At 48.8% G+C, this 26,008-nt stretch overlaps 1 protein-coding gene across 1 annotated transcript in view; it reads right to left on the reverse strand.

Annotated features, from left to right (window-relative positions):
- The window catches only part of KCNJ6 (potassium inwardly rectifying channel subfamily J member 6), a 163,802-nt gene that overhangs the window by 10,673 nt on the left and 127,121 nt on the right, over positions 1–26,008 (reverse strand). Inside the window, exon 3 of the mRNA XM_059686468.1 lies at positions 21,858–22,778. Within this exon, the coding sequence (XP_059542451.1) occupies positions 21,858–22,778 (921 nt within the window). The remainder of the gene's footprint in view (positions 1–21,857; positions 22,779–26,008) is intronic.

Consider the following 26,008-nt stretch of genomic DNA (forward strand, 5'->3'; position numbering starts at 1 on the left):
AGGACACTGAAGCAGCTGAGAGAGAGGCCCATGTGACAAGGACCGAGGCCTCCAGCCAACAGTGAGGGAGCCCCCACGTTGGAGGGGACCCTCCAGCCCCAGCTGCCCGCAGGCCTGGCTGTATCTGCAACCTGGTCAGAGGCCCTGAGCCGGGACCACCCAGCCAGCAGCACCTCGTTCTCCACCTACGAGAAGACACGCTTGCTGTTTACAGCCACCAACTTTGTGCAATGATTGATAATTTAACACAAGGTGTGCCCTTGGACCTGTCCTCCTGTCACCCACATAACTGGGGGGGCGGGGGGAACAATGTTATCTACATTGTATAGAACTGAGGTACGACGTTCTCTACATCATGGAGGATCCGAAGCATTGTGTGAGTTAGTTCACAGAAAGCACTGGGTGCCTGGCGCAGGAAGTGCTCGGTGAATGTCAGCTTTAACGGTTGCTAGTGGGACGTGCCTGAATTCGGGCAGAGGGAGAAGAGTGGGGAAGAGGAGCTCTTGCTGAGTGAAAGGAGACGGAAACCAACTCTGCAAACTCAGCCAAGGAGTGGGATGTCCACGCCAACGAGGAAAGGGGTGCATGGGGTGGGGGGTGGAGGGGGGGAGGGAGGACCCGTGCCCTGGGAGTGCCCTCGCCCAGCACCCTGTGCATCTCAGGAATTCTCATCCACTGTCCTGTTGGGTCCTTAACTCCACAAATATTGTTTAGACGGTCTCTGAATTGCCACAGACCTCGTGGCTTCAAGCAACGGGAAGTTACTCTCAGACATCGGAGAGTCAGAAGTGTGAGCCAAGGTGTCTGAGGGCTCCAGGGAGGGTCCTTCCTGCCTCTTCCAGCTTCTGGTGGCTCCCGACATTCCTTGGCTTGTGGCTGCATCGCTCCATCTCTGCGCCCATCGTCACGGGGCCTTTTCCTGTCTCCTCTTCTGTCTCTTATGAGAACACTTGTCATAGGATGTAGGGGCCTCTCCAGCGATCTCATCTTGAAGCTATTAATTATATCTGCAACGACCCTTTTCCCAATAAGGTCGCACTCAGAGGTACTGCATATTTTGGGGATCACCCATCCACCGCCTACAGATGGGCTGGTTCCAGAGCGAAGGCCAGCCTGCCGGGAAGGTGATGCGTTTCCAGGGCTGGGGGTGCGGGTGGGGACGCAGGGCTCTGGTGTTTGCATTCACCAGCTCTCGCTCGAGCCCCCCAGCTCCCTTCGCTGGGGAAGCTTCTCCAGGAAGCACGTCCTGACTCACACCACCACCCTGAGTGACATCATAATCTCTTCAGCTGTGCATTCGCAGAGGGAGGACGGCAGCCCAGAACATCACCAAAACTGCACACCGAAGCGCCTGGCGAGCCCCACAGAAAAACCAGGTGTGCAGGAAAGATGGAGCCGGCTGCACATGTGGCTTCCCCGGCACAGAAATGCCCGTGGACACCCATGCGACGGGCGGGCGGGGGGGTGGAGAAGCCTCCATTTCCAAGATTCTCATGTCTGTGCCCATTTCCCCTCAATGAGGACAGCATCCCGTTGGTTGGGGTCCGCCCCCTACAGGGTGACTCAGCTAATCACATCCGAGGGACCCCTTTGCCAAACAAGGCCACATTCCTGGGTGGGTGGTGGGGGGGTGTTAGGACTTCACCGTAAAAACCCGGGGGACACAATTCAACCATCACAAGCGTGACCACCGCGTGGCACAGGCGCTGAGGGGGGCGTGGGCTGCCAGAGGGTGCAGTAGCCTCCATCGCCCAGGTCAGGGGTGTTTATGGACTTTTGTTTTCTTTTGCAGAAGAGGGTGGGGTGCAAAGCTGAAGACCATGCAAGTCAGAGGAGAGAAGTGGGTAATGAGTGACCAGTGTCGGACCATCAGCCCGCCATTCAGAGCACAGCGTGGGCTCCGGCCGAGCCCCGCTGGACACAGACCTCGTGCTGGGAGTTCTCCTGCTGGGGTGGGAGGCGGTAGGGGGCCAAGTGTATGGTGACGGAAGATGCTGTGACTGCGGGTGATAGCACACAATGCAATGCACCGATCATGTATCCTAGAAATGCACACGTGGAACCTACGTGATCTTATTAACCATGTCACCCCAAGAGATTCAATATGAGAAGTTCAACTGTTAAAGGACTACAAGAAAACATAGCAGGATTATTTTATGTTAAATAATTTAGGGATAGCGAAGGCCTATTCCTACAACATAAACGATTCCTATATCCCTAAAACATAAGCATTCCTATGACATAAAACTGAGCTCCCATAAAGGAGAATAATGATGAGTTTCACTACAAAAATAAAAATATTCCGCAGGCAAAAGCTTAACAAAATGACAAGTACAACGAACAGAGGAAGCCACGAGGCAAAGGACAGACTGTGAAACGTATTTGTAAAACTTACAGCGGACAGAGGGCTCATTTCCTTCATGTAAGACAAACCTTTCCAAGTCAATATGGAGGAACTAAAACCCAGGAGCAAAAACGGGCCCAGGAAGATGAGGGCCGGGAAAGAAACACCAGGAAAGGTGTCACAAGGTGCTCCGCACTCTGGGTTGTCCGTGCTCCGGGGGATGCAGGCGTGTTTCCGCAGGCCCCCCCCCCACCCCCCCCTCAGGGAGGATGACACACCAACACAACCTGTGCGGGCAGCTGGCAATAACTGTCACCCCATAATATGCAGGTCCATTTGTATCCCACAAATCTCACTTCCTAGGAGGATCTAGCCTATGGAAGTCAAAGTCCTTGTAGTGCTTTTGGTTATAGAGAGAATGTAGGAAGCTCTCTAAATATCCATCAATAGAATAACATACATCCATAAAATAGAACATTATTTGCAGTTTAACTATGTTAATGTGCTAATAAAGATTTATAGTATACGTTACATCTTTCAAAAAGCGTTAGCCATGGGCAAAATGCACGCCCCCGTGTGTGTAATGAAATGGGAGTGCGTGTCCGTGCGTGCGGACATGCTCGCCTGGGTCTCGGGCATTTCTGGAAGGCAGACACGCGACCGTGCCTGGCGGTCCTCTCGGGGGAGGGACGGGGAGCAGAGGGTGGGAGGGGATGTTTTTCACTCTGTTCTTTTATACCGTGTACAAGCGTTACTTTAATGTAAAGGCATTAAAGTTACAATTAAAGAAATGGGGAACGGGAAGCTGACTCCTCCCGGCCATAAACGGGGTCTGCTCTGTGCGGCTCTGAGGAGCTCTCCATTAACACACAGTTGAGCTCGGCGGCCGGCACAGTTAACCGCTTTAGACGGAAGCGGAGAAAGGGGGCCCATCACCCAAGTCACACCGGCTAGCCGTCGGCAGTGAGGGGCGCTCATGCGGGAGGGCAAGTGTGCCTCGGATCTGCTGTTCCCAGTTTGGCACCTGCACACGTTCCCCCTCTCGTTCGCTACTCATCAGGACACACGTGCAGACATGGACCTTTGCACTTGACAAAGGCCTCAGCTCCTGCGCCCCAGGTGCCTGGCCACAGACTGGACAGGTGGGAGGGGAGAGTGAAGTGAGAGCTGGCGGGGTGGGGGGGGGGGCAAGGCCATCGCTGAAGGCGTGCGGGTCTGAGCGCCTCAGAAAGGCGCTGCCACAGAAAGGTCCCTTCTGAGGGAAGGGGTCCGGGGACTCATGGGGGAGCCATGCTGGCCGGCCAGGAGCTCCATCCTCCAGGCCGCACGGTCCCCTCACTGAGCCCAGGAGCCGGGAGTGCTGGCGGCCAGTGGGGCGGTCACTTCCCACTCACTCCGGGTGCCCTTCTAGGACAGGGAGGCCCTGAGGGCTGAGGGGTCCATCGCCCACACCAGTTAGAGCCACGGCCCAGGCCCTGAGCGGTGCTGGTTTGGTTTGGTCAGTGTGGCAGGTGTGCCTGGCCTGGGACGCCGGGCTGGGAAAACAGCTGCCGGGAGCCGGGAAGGCTGAGTGGGCCCAGCCAACAGCTCAGCATCGTGGGGTCCTAGGCCACAGGACGGGTTTTCCAGGCGACCAAGGCTCCCCCTTAAACGTCTATGTACACAAACGGCTTCTCAGTGAGGCCAGGCATCTTGCTTAACTGCGGGGCGCTTCCTTCCTTCGCGGGGAGCACACCGAGGGAGGCCCTGCAGGGGCCTGTGTGTCTCCCTGCACCTCCGAAGCCCTCAGGGCCATCTGTCCTGCTGCGCAGAGCAGCCTCCGGAGATGGCACGGGACCTGGGACGGCTGCCCTCTCTCAGATGTGGTTCCAGACGGCTGCGCGGCTGGGCGTTGTGGCCTTGAAGTTACAGCTCCGGCTTCTCCACGCAGCGCCAGACCCCGCTGTCGCGGCCTCCACGCCAGCTTCCAGCAAACCCATCTCCTCTGCCCGTGGGCTGCTTCCAGTCTTCTCTGGGCTGGGCACCCATCAACTGGGCACCAGGATTTCTTATTAGAAGAGAAAGGAGCAGGCTCCGGGCCCGCACGGGAGTCTCAGTTACCGGCTGGGGTGCTCCATGCTGGATGAATGGACATGTGAGGTCTCTCGTGGTTGCATTTCTCTCGTCACTGTTGGGTCCTCAGCCACATTCTGGAATCTGGATGGAGCACGTTGCCAGATACACAAGTGCCAGATGAGCCAAAGGATGTTTTGTTCTACTTACAGCATCTTCAACGATTCTGGATGATTTAAAATATTTTTGTTCACTGAGTCCTACCAACCAAGACGGAAGGCGTCCTTCCTGTCTGACCTGTTTCAGGTATAAAACACCTGAGTGGCGCCCTAACCGGTTTGGCTCAGTGGATAGAGCATTGGCCTGCGGACTCAAGGGTCCCGGGTTCGATTCCGGTCAAGGGCATGTACCTTGGTTGCGGGCACATCCCCAGTGGGGAGTGTGCAGGAGGCAGCTGATCGATGTTTCTCTCTCATCGATGTTTCTAACTCTCTATCCCGCTCCCTTCCTCTCTGCAAAAAATACATAAAATATGTTTAAAAAACAAAACAAAACAAAAAACAAACAAACAAACAAACAGAACACCTGAGTGGGAAGTGAGACTTCTTCACGCTTTCGTATACCTGACTCTTGTAAAGGCTTGGAGACAGGTGCTTCTTCCCTTGTGAAGCTAATTTTAGAGCCAAAATGTTCCCAGTTGAATTACATGCGATGGGATTCCCAGCTCATCGTGTTGAGATTCAACCCGAGGCAGAGCTGCCAGCTGACGGGAGGAGGAGCACCGTTTCTAACTTGACATTCTTAGAAGTTCGAACCATCTGTCACTGCACAGGTGAGCAGAACTTCCGAGCACTGGGGATATACCAGTATTTTAAAAGCAGCCTTTGTTTTTCAGTCATTTACTACATTTCAGGATCTAAGCTACATTTTTTTTTTTATTATTTACTAGTGGCCCGGTGCACGAATTCATGCACATTGAAAGGAAATTAATTAGAAGAAATATTTTAATATCACTAGTCATCCTTTCTCTATAACAGAAGTGTCAAATTCACGATCAACAATGACAGATTGAAACACATGCATGCGATGGGCGCCAGTGAGAACTTTATATATATCATACATGCGCGAGTCAACTTAGCCTTTTACAGATATAGAATAAACTTGCTTAATTAGGCCTGCTTTCTGATTTAGCTAATTTTTTTCCAGCCCAGTGAAGCACCCCAACTTCTCTTTCAGGTAATTGTCAGCAACACAGCAGTAAATATCAACATGAAGCAGATTATTATTATAGCTCATGCAGGGAGAACAAGGGGTGAAATATTTAACTGCAGCAGTGTTTGACTATATTCTGTGCAGTGAGAAAACCTGAAGTCATTTTCAAGGTCCACCATTTCTTACTTCTTTTCAGTCGGGTCAAGTTTCTAAGCTTTCAAAATCTCTGTTTTCTGGCTAATGAAAAGAAAATAAGATTCCAACAAGTCTCCTATCTACCTACTCCAGAACTTCTGTGAAGATCAAATGAGTTGAGGCATGGGAAAATGCTTCACAGACCTTTGGTTAAAGTGTGAAATGTCTCCACCTGGCTATAAAGCAAGTCGTGTTCCTGGGCTGAAGAAACTGCAAGGAGGCTAGTTGCTAGGGAGAGGAAGCCACGTGTTGCTACATGATGCCATTACCAAGACAGTTGGACACCTAGCATATTAGCCATATATATATATATATATATATTTTAATTATATTTTTTAGAGAGGAAGGAAGATGGAGAGAAAGATAGAAACATCAGTGATGAGAGAAAATTATTGATTGGTTGCCTCCTGCACACCCCCTACTGGGGACCAAGCCCACAACCTAGGCATGTGCCCTGACAGGGAATCAAACAATGACCTCTTGGTTTATAGTTTCACGCTCAACCATTGAGCCACAATGGCCAGGCCTATGCTACGTTCTTTTATATCCTTCATTGAATAATCACCCAAACCAAGCTGGGCAGGTACTATCCCTTCTCCTCTGGTAAAGGATCGGGGGTCTAGGTAAACCAGACATCTTGGTCAAGGACAAGAGCAGCAGGGTCAAGGTGTGAACGCGTCTTGTGAACGCGCCAGAGGTTTCCCTGGTGAACCTCACAGTCATTTCTCAGCGCAATGGAGCTGGTAACGTTACCCAGTGCTGGTGGCAAACACTCTCCCCGACCCAACTTTAGTCAGCCCCCTATGAGCCCTCTTCCCAACTAGTTCTTGACCTTCCATGCCTTTGCATCACCCAATTTTATCAAAAGTCCTGCTAAGTTGGTGCAGCCAGAATCCCCTACCCTCAATATCTGATCACCATCAACTCCCGATTGGGTTTCTCATCCTCCTCCGTCCCCCAGATGATGGCAGGTCACCCCAGCCCACCTTCTGCAAGGATCCTATTAGGTCAGTTTAGCCAGAATCCCCCCAAACCCTGATGTTTTCTCTTAGTATTTTTTCATTCACTGGCACCCTCCACTGACAAGTGGGTTATAAGTCCCCGCTCGCCTGCGCCGTATTTGGAATTGAGCCCAGCTCTGTACTGAGCTATTGCAATAGTTCCTGATTAAAATCTGCTCTTACTGCTTTGACTACTGTCGGGCTCCATTTTCCCCTTAACACTGGCAGGGTTTGCTCTGCGATGTTGAATTCTAATGGCCAACAAGGTGGGGAAGACTGAATGCGGTAGAGGAATGCGGTGTCAGATGAGATCCCTGACATTATTCATGAAGAAGACCTGTTTGTGAAGATACTTGGCTAGAAAACCAGGCACTTGGCTGCCTAGTAAGTATTTTCTCTTCTAGTGTTTTAGAAAAGGTATTTAATCAACACAGTGACATTAGGGATGGAAGTGTTGGCTAAAGTATCAAAGAGAGCACCATAGAGGTTGTGTGGAGAAGTCTTTGCATATATATTGAACTAATAGAATTCAACTGTAGTGAAGATATCATTAAATATGTGTCAAGGACATACATAAATGTGTCTATTTGCATGTATGCATGCATATAGTGTCCATATATGCATGTATATGTACACATATGCTACTGTATCCTTAGGGAACTTAATTTTGGATGGATGCCTTGGAAAGATGAAAGACATTCACTGCAATCAACTTGAGGTTGCCCTTATAAAAACCCTTTCCTTGGCAGTATAGTATTATGCAATCAAAATTGAGTTTAGCCAACATGTTATCAATTGCTTTAAAATATCCATGTATATGAAAAAATTACCAATGACTGATTTTTTGTCATCATTATGAACTATTCCATGTCCACAGGTTTATAATTTTTCATTAATTTTTTTTTATACATCAAGGCTTCCCACTCTCCAGCATGTACCTGGCTTTGGAAAAGCTGGCTCACTAATGACTGGCTGCTCTGCTTACCTGCTGAGGGGGAGTTCCCAGTGCAAACCCATCCTAGGGAAAGTGATGCTCATTACGGAAAGTGCGATGTGCCACGGTGATGGCAGAGTTTGTGACAATACCTCTGAGCCAAGCCCTGGGCTGGGAAGGGGTACAGTCAAAGCACGTGGTGGGCCTTTGGGAGGTCTTCCCACTGAGCACATCGGGTTGGGGCGGTGACTGGAAGGGTCGAGCAGTGTCCCTTCGGGAACTGTGGACAGCAAGCTGCCTGAGGAATTTGTAAGGACACCTTTCTGGGTAGACTGAATCCCGTAACTGCCAGAGTGAGAGGCAGGGCTGTGTTGTGTGCCTGTGTGATTTATAGCCAACCTGGAGCGGTCTCATTTATGCTAATTACTGTATGCTCCGCCCCGCCTACTAAGGACAGGGGGTGTGGGTGCTGCCCTAGGACAAAGAAAGGCTATTTGGGGTTGGAACAGGGATTGGGATCCTCAATCTCCAAATGGATTGACCTAAGAATAAATATTGCTGGGAGAAGGGCTGGGACCCTTTAAGTAGTGGGAGTGCTTTTCACCCCAAGAACAACAGAGCAAGCAGAGAAGGACACGGGAGAGTCGGTGCCAGCACTTGTGAAACAAAAATGTTCCGCCTTGTATTCTTTTCCCTTAAAACACGAAGTTAATAATAGTACTGTTTACTGATGAATCTTTGCTTTGAACAGAAGTTCAATTTTAGCTCTTCTCAAAGGTCAGGAAACCTCTGCTCCCTATTATATTCTCACTGGGGAATTGCAAATGCAAAGTGCATGCAAATGCAAAGTGTATGCAAATGATTTCAGCTCTGGGTGGATAGGCTGCCTCTCCCTTGCTGCAGTGGGCAATGATGATGTGGGGGCATCTGGCCCGCAGTAGAGAGGAGAGCTCGCATACCACTGGCCCACCTCCCCATTTAACACGTTCCCTTTCTGTCCACTTTGCATTGGGTAGTAATTTGTTTCATGTCATCCATCCACTAGCGCTGGGGAGAGCTAAAGCGCTTTTGACATTTAAAAATGGCTGGGGGAAAACACACCAAAGAAGAATAATATTTTATGACACGTGAAAGTGATATGTGTCCAGAAGTAAAATTTTATTGGGACACAGCACGCTCATTTTTAAACGTTTGCCTCTGGCCGCTTGAGCGCGATGCTGGCAGAGTTGAACAGTTGTGACAGGGACGTCACCAAGTCTGAAATATTTATTACCTGGTCCCTTACAGAAAACATTTTGCCAACCCCCTGCTCTAACATGTGAGATCCTTAAGGGCAGGACTGTTTTTCTGACTTTGCCCAATGCCAGGCACATGGAAGGTTCTGGCAAATCCTTGCCTGCAGATGGAATACACTTCAGTCTAAGACGCCTTGCCTGTTGTTTTACCTGCAGAAAGGCCTGGAGCAGGCTGTTTGCCCTCATCCTTTGTTACAGCAGCAGGCGAGGTACAGTGAGAGCCCTTCTTTTTGGGGTAGAAACTTGGATCAAGGGATCACCCTTCAACTCTGAGCTTCTGTGAGCCGTGGCCGAGGGAGGAAATTTGTGAGTGGAACCGACACCATCACCCATGCACGGAATGAGGCGGAATGGAAGCCACGAGGAACACTCGCTCCGGAGTCCAGTCTCCTGGCCCCAAGGGCATGCAGGGGACCAGAGCCACCTTAAAAAAAGGCACAGGGACCCTTCTCCTTGGCACAGCCTCTTGTGTGATTGGAGACCAAGTTCTGGGACAAGTTTTCCTTTAGGATCCCTGCTTTGCACCATCTGTACTTCTCTGGGATGGTGTTTATAAGAAACATGGTGAATATTGGATGGGAAAGCATCCCCAAGCATAAACAGGCTTTTTCAATAAAATGTGTCTTTAATTTTTAAATTTAATGATGGAACAGCCTCCCAGGGAAGGCAGATGTAGCCTGGGGTCTTGGTGGAGTTGAGGTAACATGAACGCTTCGGAGCCTGCGACACACTTAGAAAGGCCAGATCCTTCATTTTAAATAGTCATTTATGTATTCATCCTTTTTGTTGAGCACCTACCAAGTGCCAGATTGTGCTAGTTGTTGGGAATAATAATAATAATTAAAAAAAATCAAAGGCATAATCTTTATCCTCAAAACTGGAGAGTCTGTTGGGGACATCCAGCCATGTGGCCAATCACCCACAACGCAGCGAGACACCATGGAGATCTGTAGAAATGCAGGGGAAGCAGAGAGGGAGGACCCCTGACTTTGCCAGGCGGCCAGGAAGCTTTCACAGGGGCAGCATTTGCCAGGAGACCCCGTGGGCGAGTAGGAGTTGTGGGGAGGGTGGATGGGGGAGGATATTCCTGGTGGAGACAACATCATATAGCCCATGTGCAGGCCAGCGGCAAAGTCGCCAGGTATGCTCGGGAACTGCAGCCACACACACACGTGGAGAACGTGACAAGGACACCCGGCAGTGGCATGACTGTCACATGCGAAGCAGATTGGTCTTTGTCCTTCAGCTACTCAGAAGCCACGGAGAATGTCTGCGTGAGGGGATGGGCTGTGTAGGTTACACGGTTTACGTTGACAACTGCGAGGAGGGGAAATTGAGAAACGAGAGCCTGCAGTAGGGAAGCTGGTGTGGAAGCCGGGGGTTCCGGGGCAAGCACTGGTGGGGAGCCAGTGCTGTGGCCAAGACGCTGGAGCGGAGAGGATGTTTGGGTACTGGAGACAGGCATGAGTTGGAGTGGACAGACTTAGCCAGGGCTGCCACACACAGCTGTGCAGGCCGACACTGCACAACTCGCTCCATCTAAGGGGGTATCTTTATTACACGGGCTCCCAGCAGATGTCGGTCCAGTGCCCTGAGCAGGGATGCCCTTTCCTCATCTGACAAAGGAGCACTATGGCAGGCAGCAGTCCAGCGCTTGGGCAATGGTTGCGGGTAAGAAGCCCGTTTGGGGTGGGAAGTAGAAAAGTGGCAATGGAGATGACAGACAATTCTTTCTAGAAGTGACGTGGAAAGGAGAGTTGAGAAATGGGACATTCCATGATCCCAAGACAAGTATAGTTCTATTTTTGTTTGTTCTTCAAGATGACAGATCTTAGGGAATGTTTTTGTGTTCATGGAAATAAACTATTAAGAAAGGACCTGCCCTGGCCGGTTTGGCTCAGTGGATAGAGCGTCGGCCTGCGGACTGAAGGGTCCCAGGTTCGGTTCCAGTCAAGGGCATGTACCTTGGTTGCTGGCACATCCCCAGTGGGGGGTGTGCAGGAGGCAGCTGATCGATGTTTCTCTCTCATCGATGTTTCTAGCTCTCTATCCCTCTCCCTTCCTCTCTGTAAAAAATCAATAAAATATATTAAAAAAAAAAAAGAAAGGAACTGATGATGGAGGAAAGAAGAAGAGAGTGCTGTCTAAAAGTCTTTGGGTCAGGCGAAGGGATAGGATCCAGAGGGGCCTTGGGTGGCACGGGCTGTGCAGCCACAGGAGGGAAGACCGACAGTGCTTAAGGGCCTAGGCAGCGGGTAACGTCCTGTGAGGATGCCAGTGTTCCAGTCTGATTTTCTCTATTTTCTCAACTAAGAGTGAAGCCAGGCTGTTATCTAAGAGGAAGTGGTTTTGGAAGAGTGAAGAGAGATGAGAAAGTGAAAATCATGATTTTGGTGGATGGAAAAAAATCCCAGACTAAGTATTTAAATTTAAATGCATGCTTCTTGGATTCACCTATGGATTTCGTTTCATCACAAGAAGAGACCCTAGGGCAGGCCGTGTGAGAAGAACTGAAGACAGCTGCACATTTTTGTCTAACACCTTCTCTGTGTCCTGCCCACCGGGCCACCGCCTTCCTTCCCATGTTATGGATGCTCATTGTTCATGAGATGCCCCCTTCCCCTGGTTGGGCAGGTATCAGACTGAACTCTAGGCAAGAAATGTGACTGTGTCATTCTACCCTTCAGTGTGACAATGGAGGACACTTTGCTTTGCCGGCCTGGGAACTCAGAGTGCCCGCCACTAGCCTCTGCAATGTCAGGGATATGCATTTCCAGCCCCAGGTGAGGCCCCAAGCACAGGGAGTGACTCAGATGCCTTCCCGGCAGAGGCTGTGGCATTGTATGGGACACGTCCCTGCCCTTCGTTGCTCTTGGCCTGGTTTGTTGATGGCCTGTCAAGCTGCCTGCCTCCTCATGTAGTCAGGACCCATCTGTGTTGGTTTAATGAACGGACTCTCTTTCTTCCCTTCACCCTGGGGGCTGTGACAAGGGGTCTGCAGGCCAGGCTGATCATGTGGAGGCCCCTCTGGGTGAACACAGAGGAATCGTGCTGGAAAGACCCAGAGTTTGGAATCTTTCTTGTCTCAAGTTGGACCTTGTGGATTCTTAAGAGTTTCTGCAAGAATCATGGACCAGCATCATTTTTGTTCCCCTCAGGTTGTACACCTTTCCAACGTTGTTTGGAGAGACAGACGATATATATAACCAAGCATCTAAAGCAAATACATGACAATACGTTATTCCTGCGTTAGCTCTCTGAGTTGTAAAAACAGAATTCAGTTTGGTCCATTGAGAACATAGCATTAATCCATTTTCGATTCAACCTTTGGTCTTGTCTCCTTGGTCCTATCTACTGTGTTCTTCTCTTATGTCAGCGTTTCTCAACCTGTGGGTCGCGACCCCTTTGGCGGTCAAACGACCCTTTCACAGGGGTCGCCTAAGACCATCCTGTATATCAGATATTTACATTACGATATATAACAGTAGCAACATGACAGTTATGAAGTAGCAATGAAAATAATCTTATGGTTGGGTCACAACATGAGAAACTGTATTTAAAGGGCCAGGAGGTTGAGAACCACTGTCTTATGTCATTATCCACCAGTCCCTCCCTGACCCATTAATTCCACAGGTTTCTACTGATACTCACCCTGTACAAAATATGCTTGAGAAAATTGAAAAGAAAATATATTTACTTAGCAAATGTTTAAGTAAAGTCTTCTAAGGATGGTCTCAGTGACTAGAGAAAAGTGATGATGATCATCAAAAGCCCCCAGAATGCCTTGTTGAACGTATTGCAGACGGGGCTGCTCAAAGCCTGAATATTTGTATTATGGTGCTTCCTAGCAGAGCCAAAATGGATTCTTCCCCCAAATGCTGAACTTTATCTTTCTCTCCCCTATGGACCTGTGAGCTGGCTGCTTGGTTGTACTTGGGGTTATTCTTGGCATGGCACCATGCTGTTTGGGATGGCCCAGAGCATCAACTGGCACAGACACCTTATCACAGTGACTTGGGCAGAGTCTCAGAGCATGAGCCAGTAGGTGCCCTTTCAAGAGACTCAACGCCAACTGTGATGCGAGAGCGGGTTTACCCCGTCTGCCTCCTGCGGTCTGGTGAGGTGAGCCTGATGGGGAAGCCAAGGCCGGGAATAGAAAGAGAGTATATGATGGAGTCCTAATCATCAGTGCATTAATAAACTTTAATCAACAACTACTACTCTAAGTGTGCCTTTGTGTACTGTCCTCTGGGCTGGTGGATTGGGAAGGTGGGCAGCCCTCAGATGGAATCCTGGCTGTACCACCTCACCAGCTGGGGGAGCTTGGGCAAGGCACTCTCTCCCCAACGCCCCACTGAGAGTCAACCTCTTTGCTTGTTAAATGCGGATGATCCCTACCTTTCAAGATTTCGAGTATTGACAATAATCTATAGAAAGCATCTAAAAAAGTACCAGGTATCTAGTAGGCACCTAATGAGTGGTGGGTGAGAATAGTATGGCTTACAGGATCTTTGACTCACTCTCTAAATTTACTGAACACTCACTCTGTTCCGGGTCCGAGGATGTATGATTTGCATGTATTATCTCATGGAATTCTCTGGTATCATTCCTATTTTTTAAATTTAATTTTTTAAATCACAGTTGACATTCAATATTATATTAGTTTCAGGGTTAAAACATAGTGGTTAGACATTTCTATAGCTTACTGAGTGCTCCCCCGGATAAGTCTAGTGCCCACCTGGCACCATACATATTATTACAATATTATTGACTGGATTCCCTACGCTGTACTTTCCATCCCTGTGTCTGTTTTGTAACTACCAATTTGTACTTCTTAATCCCTTTACCATTTTATCCCAGACCCCCAGCCTCCTTCCCATCTGGCAACCATCAGTTCGTTCTCTGTATGTGTCATTCCCATTTTTCGGAATGGAAGAAGAGGTTTGGTGATAGGAATATGATATGTCCAATCACACGGATTATCAAAGCTGGAGACAAAAATTGAATTCAGCTCGTCTGACCTCAAAGTCTTAGTGAGCGAAGATGGAATTTAAAGGAGGGAGGAATTCTGCAAAATAGCTGGCCACAAATTCATTTCACAGCCATTCGGGAGCTAATAGCAGTGTGCAACTTGTCAAAATGTTAGCATGACATTTCGTATCAGGCAACTTATGCTAGATTTTACTGTGGTAACAAACAATCCACACTTCAGTGGCTTAACCTAACACAAGGTTAGTTCTCAGTCATGTTACATGACCAGGTGACTTGGTGGGGGATCTACTCTTCAAAGCCAGCCAAGGGTCTGGGATAACAGAGACCTGTGTTTTTGTGAGAACCATAAACGTGGGGGGGAGGGCATGTTATATGTTATCTTGTAACATTTCCATGAGGGTGATAATCATGGCTATGCTTATAATGTTGGGGCAAATGTGAATCACAAGACCATGGTCAAAAGGAACAGGAAAATGTGACCCTGATGTGTGTCTGGAAGGATGAAAGCCGGGCATATCTGGTGGACAACACTAACGGACACCCCATGTTTTAAACCCTAACTTGCACAACGCTTTCAACTCAGTGTATTGGTTTTCGAAAGCACGTGGGTATCTGTGATTATATTATTTTTCTCAATTATTGATTTCAAGTCCCTGTGAAAGAATATTTGCCCATGGACATCAGGCACTGCCATATGACTTGCTGTGACTAATAGATGGTGAGTAGAAGTGAGGTGTTTTGCCATTTCCCTTCTTGCCATGAGAACGGCATGTTTTTTTTTCGGTCTGCAACCTGGAGTAAGCAGGATGTGAACAGAGCGCCAGCTAACATGTGCTGTGAATGAGAGATAACCCTTTGTGTTTTAAGCCCTTGGAGTTGTTTGTTACTGCAGCATGACTCAGCTGAAGCAGATTGCTACAGTATATTTATCATCCTTCGTAAATAGAGAACAGTGAAGTTGGCCATGTAGAAATTAACTTCTACTAGTACAGTCTGCTTTGCTGAAGTATGTGTATACTTTTAAGGGGAGTATCTATAAGGGCTTCTTATGGAAGTAAATATTACTTAGTTGAGCTAGCAGCACAAAAATACATTTTCTAAATTGAGGTTTCAACTGATATCTCAGAGTACTTTATGAAAAATCTGGGAGGGGAATTGGGATCATAGAAATGTTGTTTTCAGATGCAGACTATTGGTCCTGTTCTCACTGAGCAGTTGCCTTAGAAGACCTGAGAATATCTATATTCATGTCCACGTTAGGCAGAAATGATAACGATGAAATGTTACTATTTATAGGAATGCGGAGTCTCTTCTGAGCCCAGTGATTCTCATTAATTCAGATCCGCTGATTTGTAATTCATATCAGGTAACTGGGGCAGAGGCCAGGCTGGCATCTACTCTTCACGTGGTGAGTGTGCATTCTTGTGCTGGCTATCACCACAGGTTAACACTTGCCATTTGACCATTCAGAGGGCCTTCAGAGGGGAGGTGCTGGCCATTCTGTGGAGGCACTAGCTGCAAGGTTCCTGCAAACAGTGGGGCCACTCCTTGGGATTGGCCCTTCTGACTGCCTGGCTTCCTGTCCTCCTCAAGCTTTGCCCTCTCCTGCCTGTGCAGTGTGTGGGGGAAGAAATGATCTGATAGAATTTGGGATGCTGAAAGGTCACCGGTGAGGTAGGTACCACGTTTGTTCCCATTTTAGAATGGCAAAACTGGGGCACAAGAGAGGTTGAATAAGCCAGTGAGTGTAGCAACCATGATTTGAACCCAAGATGATTCAAACCCAACACATTAAATAATACAAAGAAGTACAGATTAGACTGAGCTATAGCTGAGATTACTTTAAACAAAGAGGTGTACTAAATAATTAATAGAACAAACAAGATTTGTGTGTAGGTTGGTGTAGGATGAGGAACAAGGGCATACTCAACTGGGGAAGAAGTACCCCTGGCTGTTTAGGTGTGTGTGTGTGTGTGTGTGTGTGTGTGTGTGTGTGTGTAATTTATGTGTTTTCCTCCAATAATTCTCTTCTGGTCATTAGAAATTTCTGGGTAACACTGCTTCACTGGCACATGCTGTCAATACTCATATTACTGAATGCCCTAGGGAATAACAAAACTCTATTTATTTAAGGAGACACTAATTAGGGACTTCCCACTATTCGACTCTCCTCTCTTAATTTGAATGTGCGTTTCTTTCTAACATGAGTGTCGACTTTAGAGTTTGATTCAGAGCTAATGTTGAGGTGCTAGTTCATTCCCGCCCGCCCTCCGCAGCGCCTCCCCCCCCGCCCCGCTCCCTTGGGTTTGAATTCTAAATTGTTTATATCATGTGATCATCACTGATTTCTACTGAGCTTCCATGTTAGCAGCTCCTCATGGCCTATTGGGAGAATGAAGGACAATGAATTTTCTGGAACTGGTGTTCTAATAATGAAAAACTTTCATGATTATCCAGTATTTTGGCCTTTTCAACCACAATAATATTGGGTAACCTTGATGCACTACCTCTTATGGGCCATTCAATGCCTTTTAAATGATAGGAAATGTCTCACAGAGTCATAATGCTTAGCACAGTTGCAGTGTTCTTCCTTTTGGAGGGATGATGGAAAACTTTAAAACTCCATGTGTGCCCTACAGCATCCGACCTCAGATTGTTAGGACATCTGATGAACCAGAACACAGTGTCCTCAAACTGAGGAGGATCACAAAAAGTTCAGCATACCTGGGGGCAGGTGTTATCACTTTTCATCCAGCTAATGACACTCCCGGTGTATTACACCGCGGTGGACATTTGAAAGGAGGCCCCAAGTAGGTCACTTAAACCTAATGCTCAAAGAAGGGACTGTTGGATTTCTTGATGTTGACAGTAGATTTCTACTTAGGAAAAATGCATTCACGTCTTTGAGTTTTTAAAAACATTACTCCTCACAGAGGTGATTTTTACCCAAGTGCTTAACATTCAGGTCTCATCAACCAACTGTTTTCCCAAGGTAGGCAGGTAGCTGGGGTTAGAAACTCTTAAGAGGAAAGCAGTAAATCTGGAGAAAATGGCTTGCCACTTGAGGGATTAGCAGTATCTTATCAAAAGGAGGAAGTAAGGGCTGTGGAAGGCAATGGCTATGAAACATCGCTATCAGAAACAGCTTAAGGTCCTGAGACGCCAAGCCCCAGCCGCCTGATCCGAGCAGCCACTGTCCAGCTGCCTGGGCTCAGGTTCTCCCCCGTGACAGCCGAGTGGCTTCCTGATGGCAGAAAGGGAAGCTGGCGCTTGGAAATCAGAGCAGATAGAGCAGCCTGCTCTCCCAGGCGTATCTTTGTAGACATTGCTTACCTAATTTCAATTCCAGAACTTTCTTGGCGGCGTTACCTCTTTTTAATAGACGGCTCTTAAAAACTCATGGGAACGCATAAAGAATTTTAAAATGAGTCGGTAACATGGGAGACCAACAGAGGAACCTTACAGCAAAAGAGGAGCTAACGGTGGCGGCGAAGAGAAGAAAGCCCGTCTGCCCACGAAACACCAGCTGTCTCTTTCGGGCGCGTCTCTCTACCGATTCTTCATGGACCAGCAGCTCTCGCGTTGCAAAAGGCACTAAACCCGGGGCTGAGCCACCGTCAGGGGCCTTGGATGTCCACTTCCGGCTCTGCCAGAGGCCAATGGGCCTTAGCCAGGCCTCCATTTCCTCAGCTAAGAATCCACCAAGGACTCCTCCCAATTAAAAATGCTATGACCTGCGAGCTGACTTTCTTCGTGTGGATAATATTATTCTAGCGATGGAACTGAGCTTCCCAGTGGTGAAGAACTGCTTGCTGACACCCACTTCCTGTTTGCCACCACCATCTTCCGGTTCACTACCACCAACTTCCGGTTCACTACCACCCACTTCCCCTTTGCCACCACACACTTCCGGTTTCTCACCACACACTTCCGGTTTGCCCCACCCACTTCCACTTTCCCCAATTTTTCATGCCATACTTAAATCTTTCAGAAGTTTTCTTCTTTGAGAAAAAAATTCAAGGAATAAGAAAACAGGGATGGAAGGGGAAGTCATAGATTAAGAGGCTAAAAAGAGATTGCAACCAACCAGTGTGTTAACTTCATTTGCATCCCGAGTCAAACCAGCAGATTAAAAAATTTTTTTAAAAAGACATTTATGAGACAATTGGAAATTGGAACACTTAGATATTAGATCTGAAGAGATGATCATTAATTATTTTTGGGGTCCTAATGGTGTTATAGTTATGTTTTTAAAAGGGTCCTTATCTTTTACGATACATACTGAAAATTTTGCAGATAAAATATGATGCTGGGAGCAGTTAGTGAGTGGTGATATAGATGGGACAAGTTTTGGGCATAAATTGACAATTATAGTAATTAAATGATGGGTACATGGGAGTGGGTTATACTATTTGGCCAATTCTTGTATACATTTTATAGTTTACATAATAAAAAGTGTAAAAACCCCAGCTTGATGGGGTTTATCTATGGAGCACATTGGCGGAGGTGTTGGAAAGGGCTGCTTGTCATAGTTGCATAATCACTGGGTGTAAATATGGAAGTTCATCAATCAGAAAGGCTATGGTGAGGAGCTGGCTGGCAACGGGCCCAGCTCTGTGTGGCTGTCATCTAGCCTCTAGGCCAATTTACCCACCATAAATAACCGTCCATGTGAATGCTTTACTATTTAAATGCACATTCTCCACAGCTGCTGAGCGTGTTTGTTTATGTAGCTATGAACCCTTCTGTAAACATCACTATCTCAAAATCACCCATGTGTCAGGAACATAAAGGGCTCCCTTAAAAAATATATTTGTGGGATGAGACACGGCCAGTTCCCAGATGTCTGGGTGGTGGGTGTCAGAATTTTGCAGGGTTTGATTCATTTTCAAAAATAGAATCACATGACTGGAAGGTTCTTAGAGGTCACTGTACACATTTCTCCGAGTCTGGGCAGACTCAGACTGAAGCCATCCCCTGAGGATGTGGGTCTGTCTTTTGTGGATGCGAGTCTGCCTTTTATGAGGCCAGAGAACTCAGAGTCTGCCTTTTATGAGGCCAGAGAACTCATCGAGTGAAGGCCTGGGGTCATGACCTGCAGGGCACCGGGGTTGGGCAAGATGCACACCCTACCCTCAAGGTTCTTACTTTCATTTTCTAAAAATGAGCCTGACTCTGAGTGCTGGGCAAAGGCTTGCTGCAGTGCCACTGGCGTTGGAATCATCTGCCAGATGTTCTGTGCTGAGCCTGGGACCCAGCTGACTGAAGGACCGGGTGGCCAGCCTTCCCCAGGGCAGCTCAGCTCTCCAGAAATACCATGTTCTGATCCACGTATGCCCACACGTGGGTGACAGGGAGAGGGCACTGCATCAGGGTTGCAATGTGGGGCTCGTCCTTGAAATAGGCCCGCTAACTGAGATCACGGATAGTAGTTTAAGGTCAACTAAGACATTTTTGAAAGGAGAAATGAGTAGAGCGGAAGCCATTTTGTGCCAGCTCACTGTAGTCAAGGCTCTTGGTGTCCCATCCAGCCCTCCAATGAATAATTAGGCCCTTGCGAATTTGTTTTTCTCAGTGCGCATTTGATCCACATTAATTTTTTCCTGTGACTTTGACTCATTGAAGCATTTCTTCCCCCTAAGGATCTGTTTAATGCCCACAAATACCAACAGTGTTTTTCATTCACAAAGAAAAGCATTCCCCTGAAGCTTAAGAGATCAGATGTGCTATAAGCACTGAATTGTATGAATCCCACCAGGAAAGGAACAAGACATGTCCAGCTTCCAGACAAGCCCAGGACTTTCTAGAACATTCTTCCCTTCACTTTCCAGAAGTTAGAAAACTTTTTTTTTGTTTAAATAGAAAGTTAATAGGGGTTTCCTTTTTCCAAGAACAAAGGCAGGTGTTTTGAATCTTTTCTTTTTTTCTGGCACCTTCCCCCTTTCCTCCAAGAAAGTAGTAGAAAGGCCGTGGCAAGCATCACTATGAATTATCAAGAAGACGACGCCCCTCTCTTTAGAAAGGTTCAGGCATTACAAACGGTCCTCAGAAAGACAGGGCCTGCCCCAGGGAGAATGCCAGCTCAGGCACATCACAGGATAATTTGCTTATTCCAGGGTCATGTATTTTTTTGAGATTGAGTTTTGGGTGGAGCGAGCATGAAGCTCAGCTCCTACAGTTTGAAGCTCAGATGAACACCACTAACCAGAAAGTACATATTTCCAGTGGCTTTTGCTTCTTGAGCTCAGAGATGCAACGATAACAAGGCTTGTCCACTGCCCTCCCTCAGGTCCTATTGGGAGAGTTGATAGTGAGAAATCTAATATTCAAATTGCATCATGAGTGGTTGGTTTATGCTGCCAGAGGCTGTGTCGCAGGGGCCACCACTAGGGGGATCCAGAGTCCCTGTGCTCAGCCCCGTGGGAGAAGTTTCTGGTCTGTGGGAAATGACAGGGCTCCCGGTTTAAATTGCTCCCTCCCTCTCTCCTACCTCTCCATTCCCCCAAACATACAACCATGGCTTCAGGAATACATCCGAAGTCAGGCTAAAGTAACAGATAGCCCTGTTCACATCTGTAGCAATCTTTTAGTATTCCACAATCATTCTTTTGCTATTCTTGACAGCTGTTTTCGGATTAGGTCCCTGTTCCTTTAGTTCTATGGAAAGGAGCCCACGCAAACCACCGAGCTCCATGCAAAGCCACTCACATTTTCATTGCTGATTGCATTTACAGACTGATGGCAAAGTTTCCACCAGGAGAGAAACTGGCTAGAGGGATGACCTTGCCTGCTGGGCACAGGCAGGCGGAGACACGGGACCAACGACTTTCTTTTGAAGGGATGACGGAGGTCAGCTTAGGGGTTGATGAGGAATCTGGGGCCTGTCTGTGGGCCATGTATTTTCAGACGAGATAAACCAACCTTGAGCCTCCAGTTAAAGATTTCCAAGCACAGAAGGGCCGATTGCATAACTAGACAGGATGCCAAGGCTACTATCGATGCTCAGAAGAACAGTAAAGAAATTGATGAGTTACGGTTCTAGTTTATATGATTTCTGGACGAAACCATTGCTAGCTTAGGTCAGAGTTTACGGCTCTGTTTTGTGGACAGTTACAGATAAACACGGGCAGAACCTGTTTTGCTGGTGGGATGAATAACACGTGTAAAGTTCAGATATGAGTGAAGACTTCAATAAAAGCAGACCAGCTCTCTATTCTGAGAGCAGATGATCTTCCCTAAAGCACACCAATGAGAGGTCAATGGGGTTGCGACGAATGGATCTTCGGCTTTTTGCTTTCCTGCTGGAGCTATTTACTGGGGCTGCAGGATTGTGTCTGCCGGGGGTTCAGCAGGTAGACTATGGAGATAGACGCCAAGCACGCACTCGACATAAAACAATGCTATGGGCCTTGCAAATAGCTCCCAAAGAAGAGGGGAAATTGCATTTTTATTAAAGCGATTTGTCAGGCTTCCTCTGAAAGCCTTCCCTGGTGAGGCAATAAATAACCCCAAGTATTTAAATTGACCATGTTTCAGTGCCATTTAAAAGGTGCTTTAGCGAGAAATTTTAACTTACATAAATACTTGGAAATTTAACATATAGCAGTGTTTTTAAAACACTTGTTTATCAATTTGTTTCTAAAGGCCTTTTAAAAAGTCTATCCTTCTCAGTGGATAGACTTGAGGGGATAAGCTACATGAGCATACTACGTCATGAAGTGAGGGGCGGTGTCAACAGTGAGTGCGGTGCAGCTTCCCCATAAATAAGAATGTGAGACCCGGTTGAAAGGAGCCTGGGTCCTACAGACTCCCCAGGATGGAGCAGGCCTTACCTGTGGCTTCCACCATCCCTTCCAGGATGACCACGATCTCCAGCTCCTCTTTGGGCAGCTGGGCTTTGGAGATTTCCCAGAAAGGACTCTGTTGGTTGATTTCGTGACTGATGATGAGAGGCGACACCAGGAACAGCCGGTCGTCCCCGGTGTAATACCCGACGTTGATGTCCGTCTGGTTCAAGGGGATGAACTCCCCCTCTGAGGTCTGTTTGGATTTGATCAGCTTGGCTCGGATGGAGGCCTCCACGATGTGGGAATTCCTGAGGTCCCCGACGCGAAACATCAGGCACAGCTTCCCATCCCGCATGGAGATCACCGCGTGGGTGGAAAACACCAGGGTCTCTGCCCTCTTCTTGGGTTGCGATATTTTGACAAACATGCACCCCACCATGAATGCATTGACAATGGACCCCAACACCGACTGGACTAAGAGGAGAATGATCCCCTCCGGGCACTTGTCCGTGATGACCCGGTAGCCATAACCGATGGTGGTTTCTGTCTCTATTGAGAATAAAAAAGCAGAGACGAACCCGTTGAGGTTGGTGACGCAGGGAGTCCACGACGGGTCCTCTATGTGGTCCATATCTCCTCGGATATAGGCTATTAGCCACCAGATCATCCCAAAAAAGAGCCACGTGACTGTGTAAACCATGACGAAGATCAGCAGGTTGAACCTCCACTTGAGGTCGACTAAGGTGGTGAAGATGTCGGTCAGGTAGCGGTAGGTCTCCCTCACGTTGCCATGGTGCACGTTGCACTTCCCGTCCTTCCGCACGTACCTCTGGATTTTCCTTTTGGTCCGGTCTCGGCAGATGTGTCTCGGCAGGTCGTCCCTGGCCTGCTTAGGCAACTTTGGCTGGTGAATGGCCACGGGGCTCTCCACGTCCTGATCCATGGAGTCGCCCTCCAGGACGTTAGCTGGTGGTTTGGAGAAAAGAAAAGAAAGACCGAATGAAATGCTGGCTCTTAGGGGATCATGGAAACCACACCGTGTGCGGGATATGAACGTCAAACCAAACACCATGTGTGTAGCTATTCACAAAGTAGACAGAGCGAGTTTTATGTGGCATCGTCTGGACAGGCCCCGAGTTGACTTGGACTCTGTGCTCTGCCGTCTACCTTTGTGTAGGGACTTCAACCCCCTTCCCAGCAGACAGAGCTCCCGGCTGTGAAAGGGTCTCCAGGCCAGCAAGTTCTGAGAGTCAGCTCTCAGCCAGGGGTCTCCCGCTTCACCTGAGACGCCACGGCAGGGAGCTGCACACTGCGGATAAAGAGATGTTAGGGTTCGGACAGTCTCCGCTCTTCCACTTAGCAAATGTGGGCTCTTGGACTTGCTACTTTTTATATCACTTCCCCACCCGCCTCTCCCTGCCCCACAAATGTGGAGAGGGGGCCTTTCGGGAGTTAAGTAAGGTTGAATGAGGTCATATGGTGGGTCCCTAATTCTACAGGGCTGGTGTCTTCATAAGAAGAGGAGGAGACACCAGGATGTGTACCTGGAGGAAAGGACATGTGAGGGCCGTGGGAAGGCGGCCGTCTGTAAGCCAGGAGCCGAGGTCTCCCAGACCAACCAGAGTCCCCAGAAACCAACCCTGCTGGTTCCTCGATCTTCAATTGCCAGCCCTCAGAATTGTGAGAAAATACATTTCTGTTCTTTAAGCCTCCCGGTTTGTGGTCCCTGTTATGGCAGCCCAGGTAGACGAACACACTATCTGAATTCACTGAGCCTCAGTTTCCGCATTTACCAAGTGGTGATCAAGATGCCCAATTCATGGGGTTGTAGTTGGATGAAACCACATACCTGCCTGGAACTGACACGTAATACATTTTCCTTTCAACTAAATTGTTCCTTTGCTACTTTCCTCATGTTTAGGGCAAGATCTTTACATTATCTCTCAGATTTAAAAAAAAAGGTCTGGTTTTTGTTGGTTGATTTCATACCAAGGTTAAAACAGTGTAGGGGAATCTCTTTTTTTGAGTGTTTACACATTCGATTTGGTTGCTGCCTCCACATTGACTATCTGCAGTCCTGGCGTGTGGCTATGTTTTGCCGAAGGCCCTGTGATGAAAGCATTGGTAGAATCGGCAGTTACTCATGCATTAGGAAAATTCTTCTAGAATCTGAGTGCAAGGGGAAGTCTGGCACGGCCGCTTACCACACACATAGAAGCCACCATGCGAAGCTACTTGCTCAGCCAATACCTTCCAAGCTCCCTAAGGGGCTTATGAGCCGTTTCTTCCCCCAGGCTCTCCTGTCATGCGTTTTGTCCACGGCACCTACAGTTTGTCCCCTTGGTTAACCACAGAGAAAGGCAGTCTGTCGAGAAAACCCTCATCTGGTTAAGGAAACAGCCGGGGGTGGGACTCAGGTGGTGCCAACGTGACATCGGTGGCCTAGGTCTGCTCTTATATTTCAGCCCCCAGAAGAGGCCCATCTGGTCTGTAGAGCAGACCGTTCGGTTTGGCAACTTTGACTTTTAGATCCCGGCCCTCCTTCTCCTCTTCTTCCTCCTCCTCCCACTCCTCCTCCTCATCCTTCTCACTCTTCTCCTCCTCCTCCTCCTCTCCCCCTCCTCCTCTTCCTCCTTCTTGGAACAGATATCAGGACAGGAGTGAGAGGGTAGCAGCTGAGGCTGGGACGGGGTGGAGGTGAGTGGAGATCTAGATGGATGTGCGGGTGACGTCCCTCTCACTGACGACACCCCCTACAAGGCACGATGATTGTGGCCCCGAGTGGTCCCAGCTGAAATCTCACTGTTGGTTTTGCCCCGAGTGGGACCAGCTCTGGTCTCACGCCCCGGCAGGCGGGAGGCCTTTGCTGCAGACCTGGCGAGTGCCTTGCTTTGACCCAGCTGCTAAGCTCCTGACGGTGCAAAGCCACCCGCACCCTTGTCTCCCGGAGCCCTTCCGTGGAGAAGACCGCTTGTCAGATTAGCTGCTTTTTAAGTCTTCAGCGAGATTCATACTTTAAATGTCAGGGAGGAAGTCCACGCCCGCCCCCGCCACCCACGGTGAAGCTGCTTTCCCCCCTTCCTGGCTCAGCTGTCACTTCAGCGGGCTCAGCGGGCCTTCTGAGCTGGGGGGCCTGTGTGCACAGTTAGAGTGAGTGGGGTGAGTGCTCTGGACAGTCCCGGGAGCTGCCAGTGAGCCTCCAAACCTGTTCCCCCTCTGCTAGCTCGGGACTGAGCACAGTTCCTGGCCTCCTCCGCATTGAGGAGTGGCCACGGGCCGAGGCCCCTTCTGCCCTTAAAGAGTGTATGTGCCCCCCTGTGCCCGTGCCCTTCCATGGGGAGTGGAGGGGCCTGGGGCCTGTGCTCGTGGCAGAGCTGCCCTCCAACTAGAAACAAGAAAAGAAGTGACTGTGTCTGAGCCATTATGCAGTTTGCATCTGGAATGAAATCGAGCCTCATCTTTCACTTTATGGGCAGCAGCACTGACACGCACAGGCCGAGGGCACTGTGATGAGGGCGCTGCGTGGGAAAGAGCGGGGAGAGGGGACCGGAGGGGAGACGGAGGGTTTGCGTTTGGCACCTGCAATGAACCAGCAGGTGGAACAGGTAAGTCCTGGTGACTCAAATGCCTTTTAAAAGCAAACTGAGAAAGCCAGATGATCTTGGGAGCGTGGTGGGAAGGCGGCCCCCGGGGTGCCCTGTGGCTGAGGCCGGGGTGCGGGCCAGGCGTGTCCCTGGGAAGATGGGGAAGGGGTTCAGAAGGTGCCACCCCAAACCTGCCACTGGCATGCTGACTGTTTTGAGTTAAAGGTGCCCAAGAAGCAGCCGGTGCAAGAAGCAGCCGGTGCAAGAAGCACACGCTGACCCGCCTTGTCCTCCTGAAATCAGGAGCTAAGTCCTGTGTCAGAGGAGCGCTCCCTGCTTCAGGAGAGACAGGGAATGCAGGGCCGAGAAGTCCGCATCAACAAACCGCGTTAAACAAACCAGGCCGACCTGGTCGCTCCTTCCCCGTGCACCACCCAGAGCCCCAGCCTCCCTGTCTTGCCAGCTCTCCCCAGTTTATTCTTTGTCTACAGGCCTCAAGGCTTCCTGCTTCGGTCCCATCGTTGGGGCCTCCTGTGAAGCTTCCCAGGCACATGGGAAAATTCAATAAAACACGTCTGCTTTCCTCCTGCTAATCTGACTTACGTTCCGTTT

The sequence above is a fragment of the Myotis daubentonii genome, chromosome 3, assembly GCF_963259705.1.
Source record: "Myotis daubentonii chromosome 3, mMyoDau2.1, whole genome shotgun sequence".
NCBI classification, from domain to species: Eukaryota; Metazoa; Chordata; class Mammalia; order Chiroptera; family Vespertilionidae; genus Myotis; species Myotis daubentonii.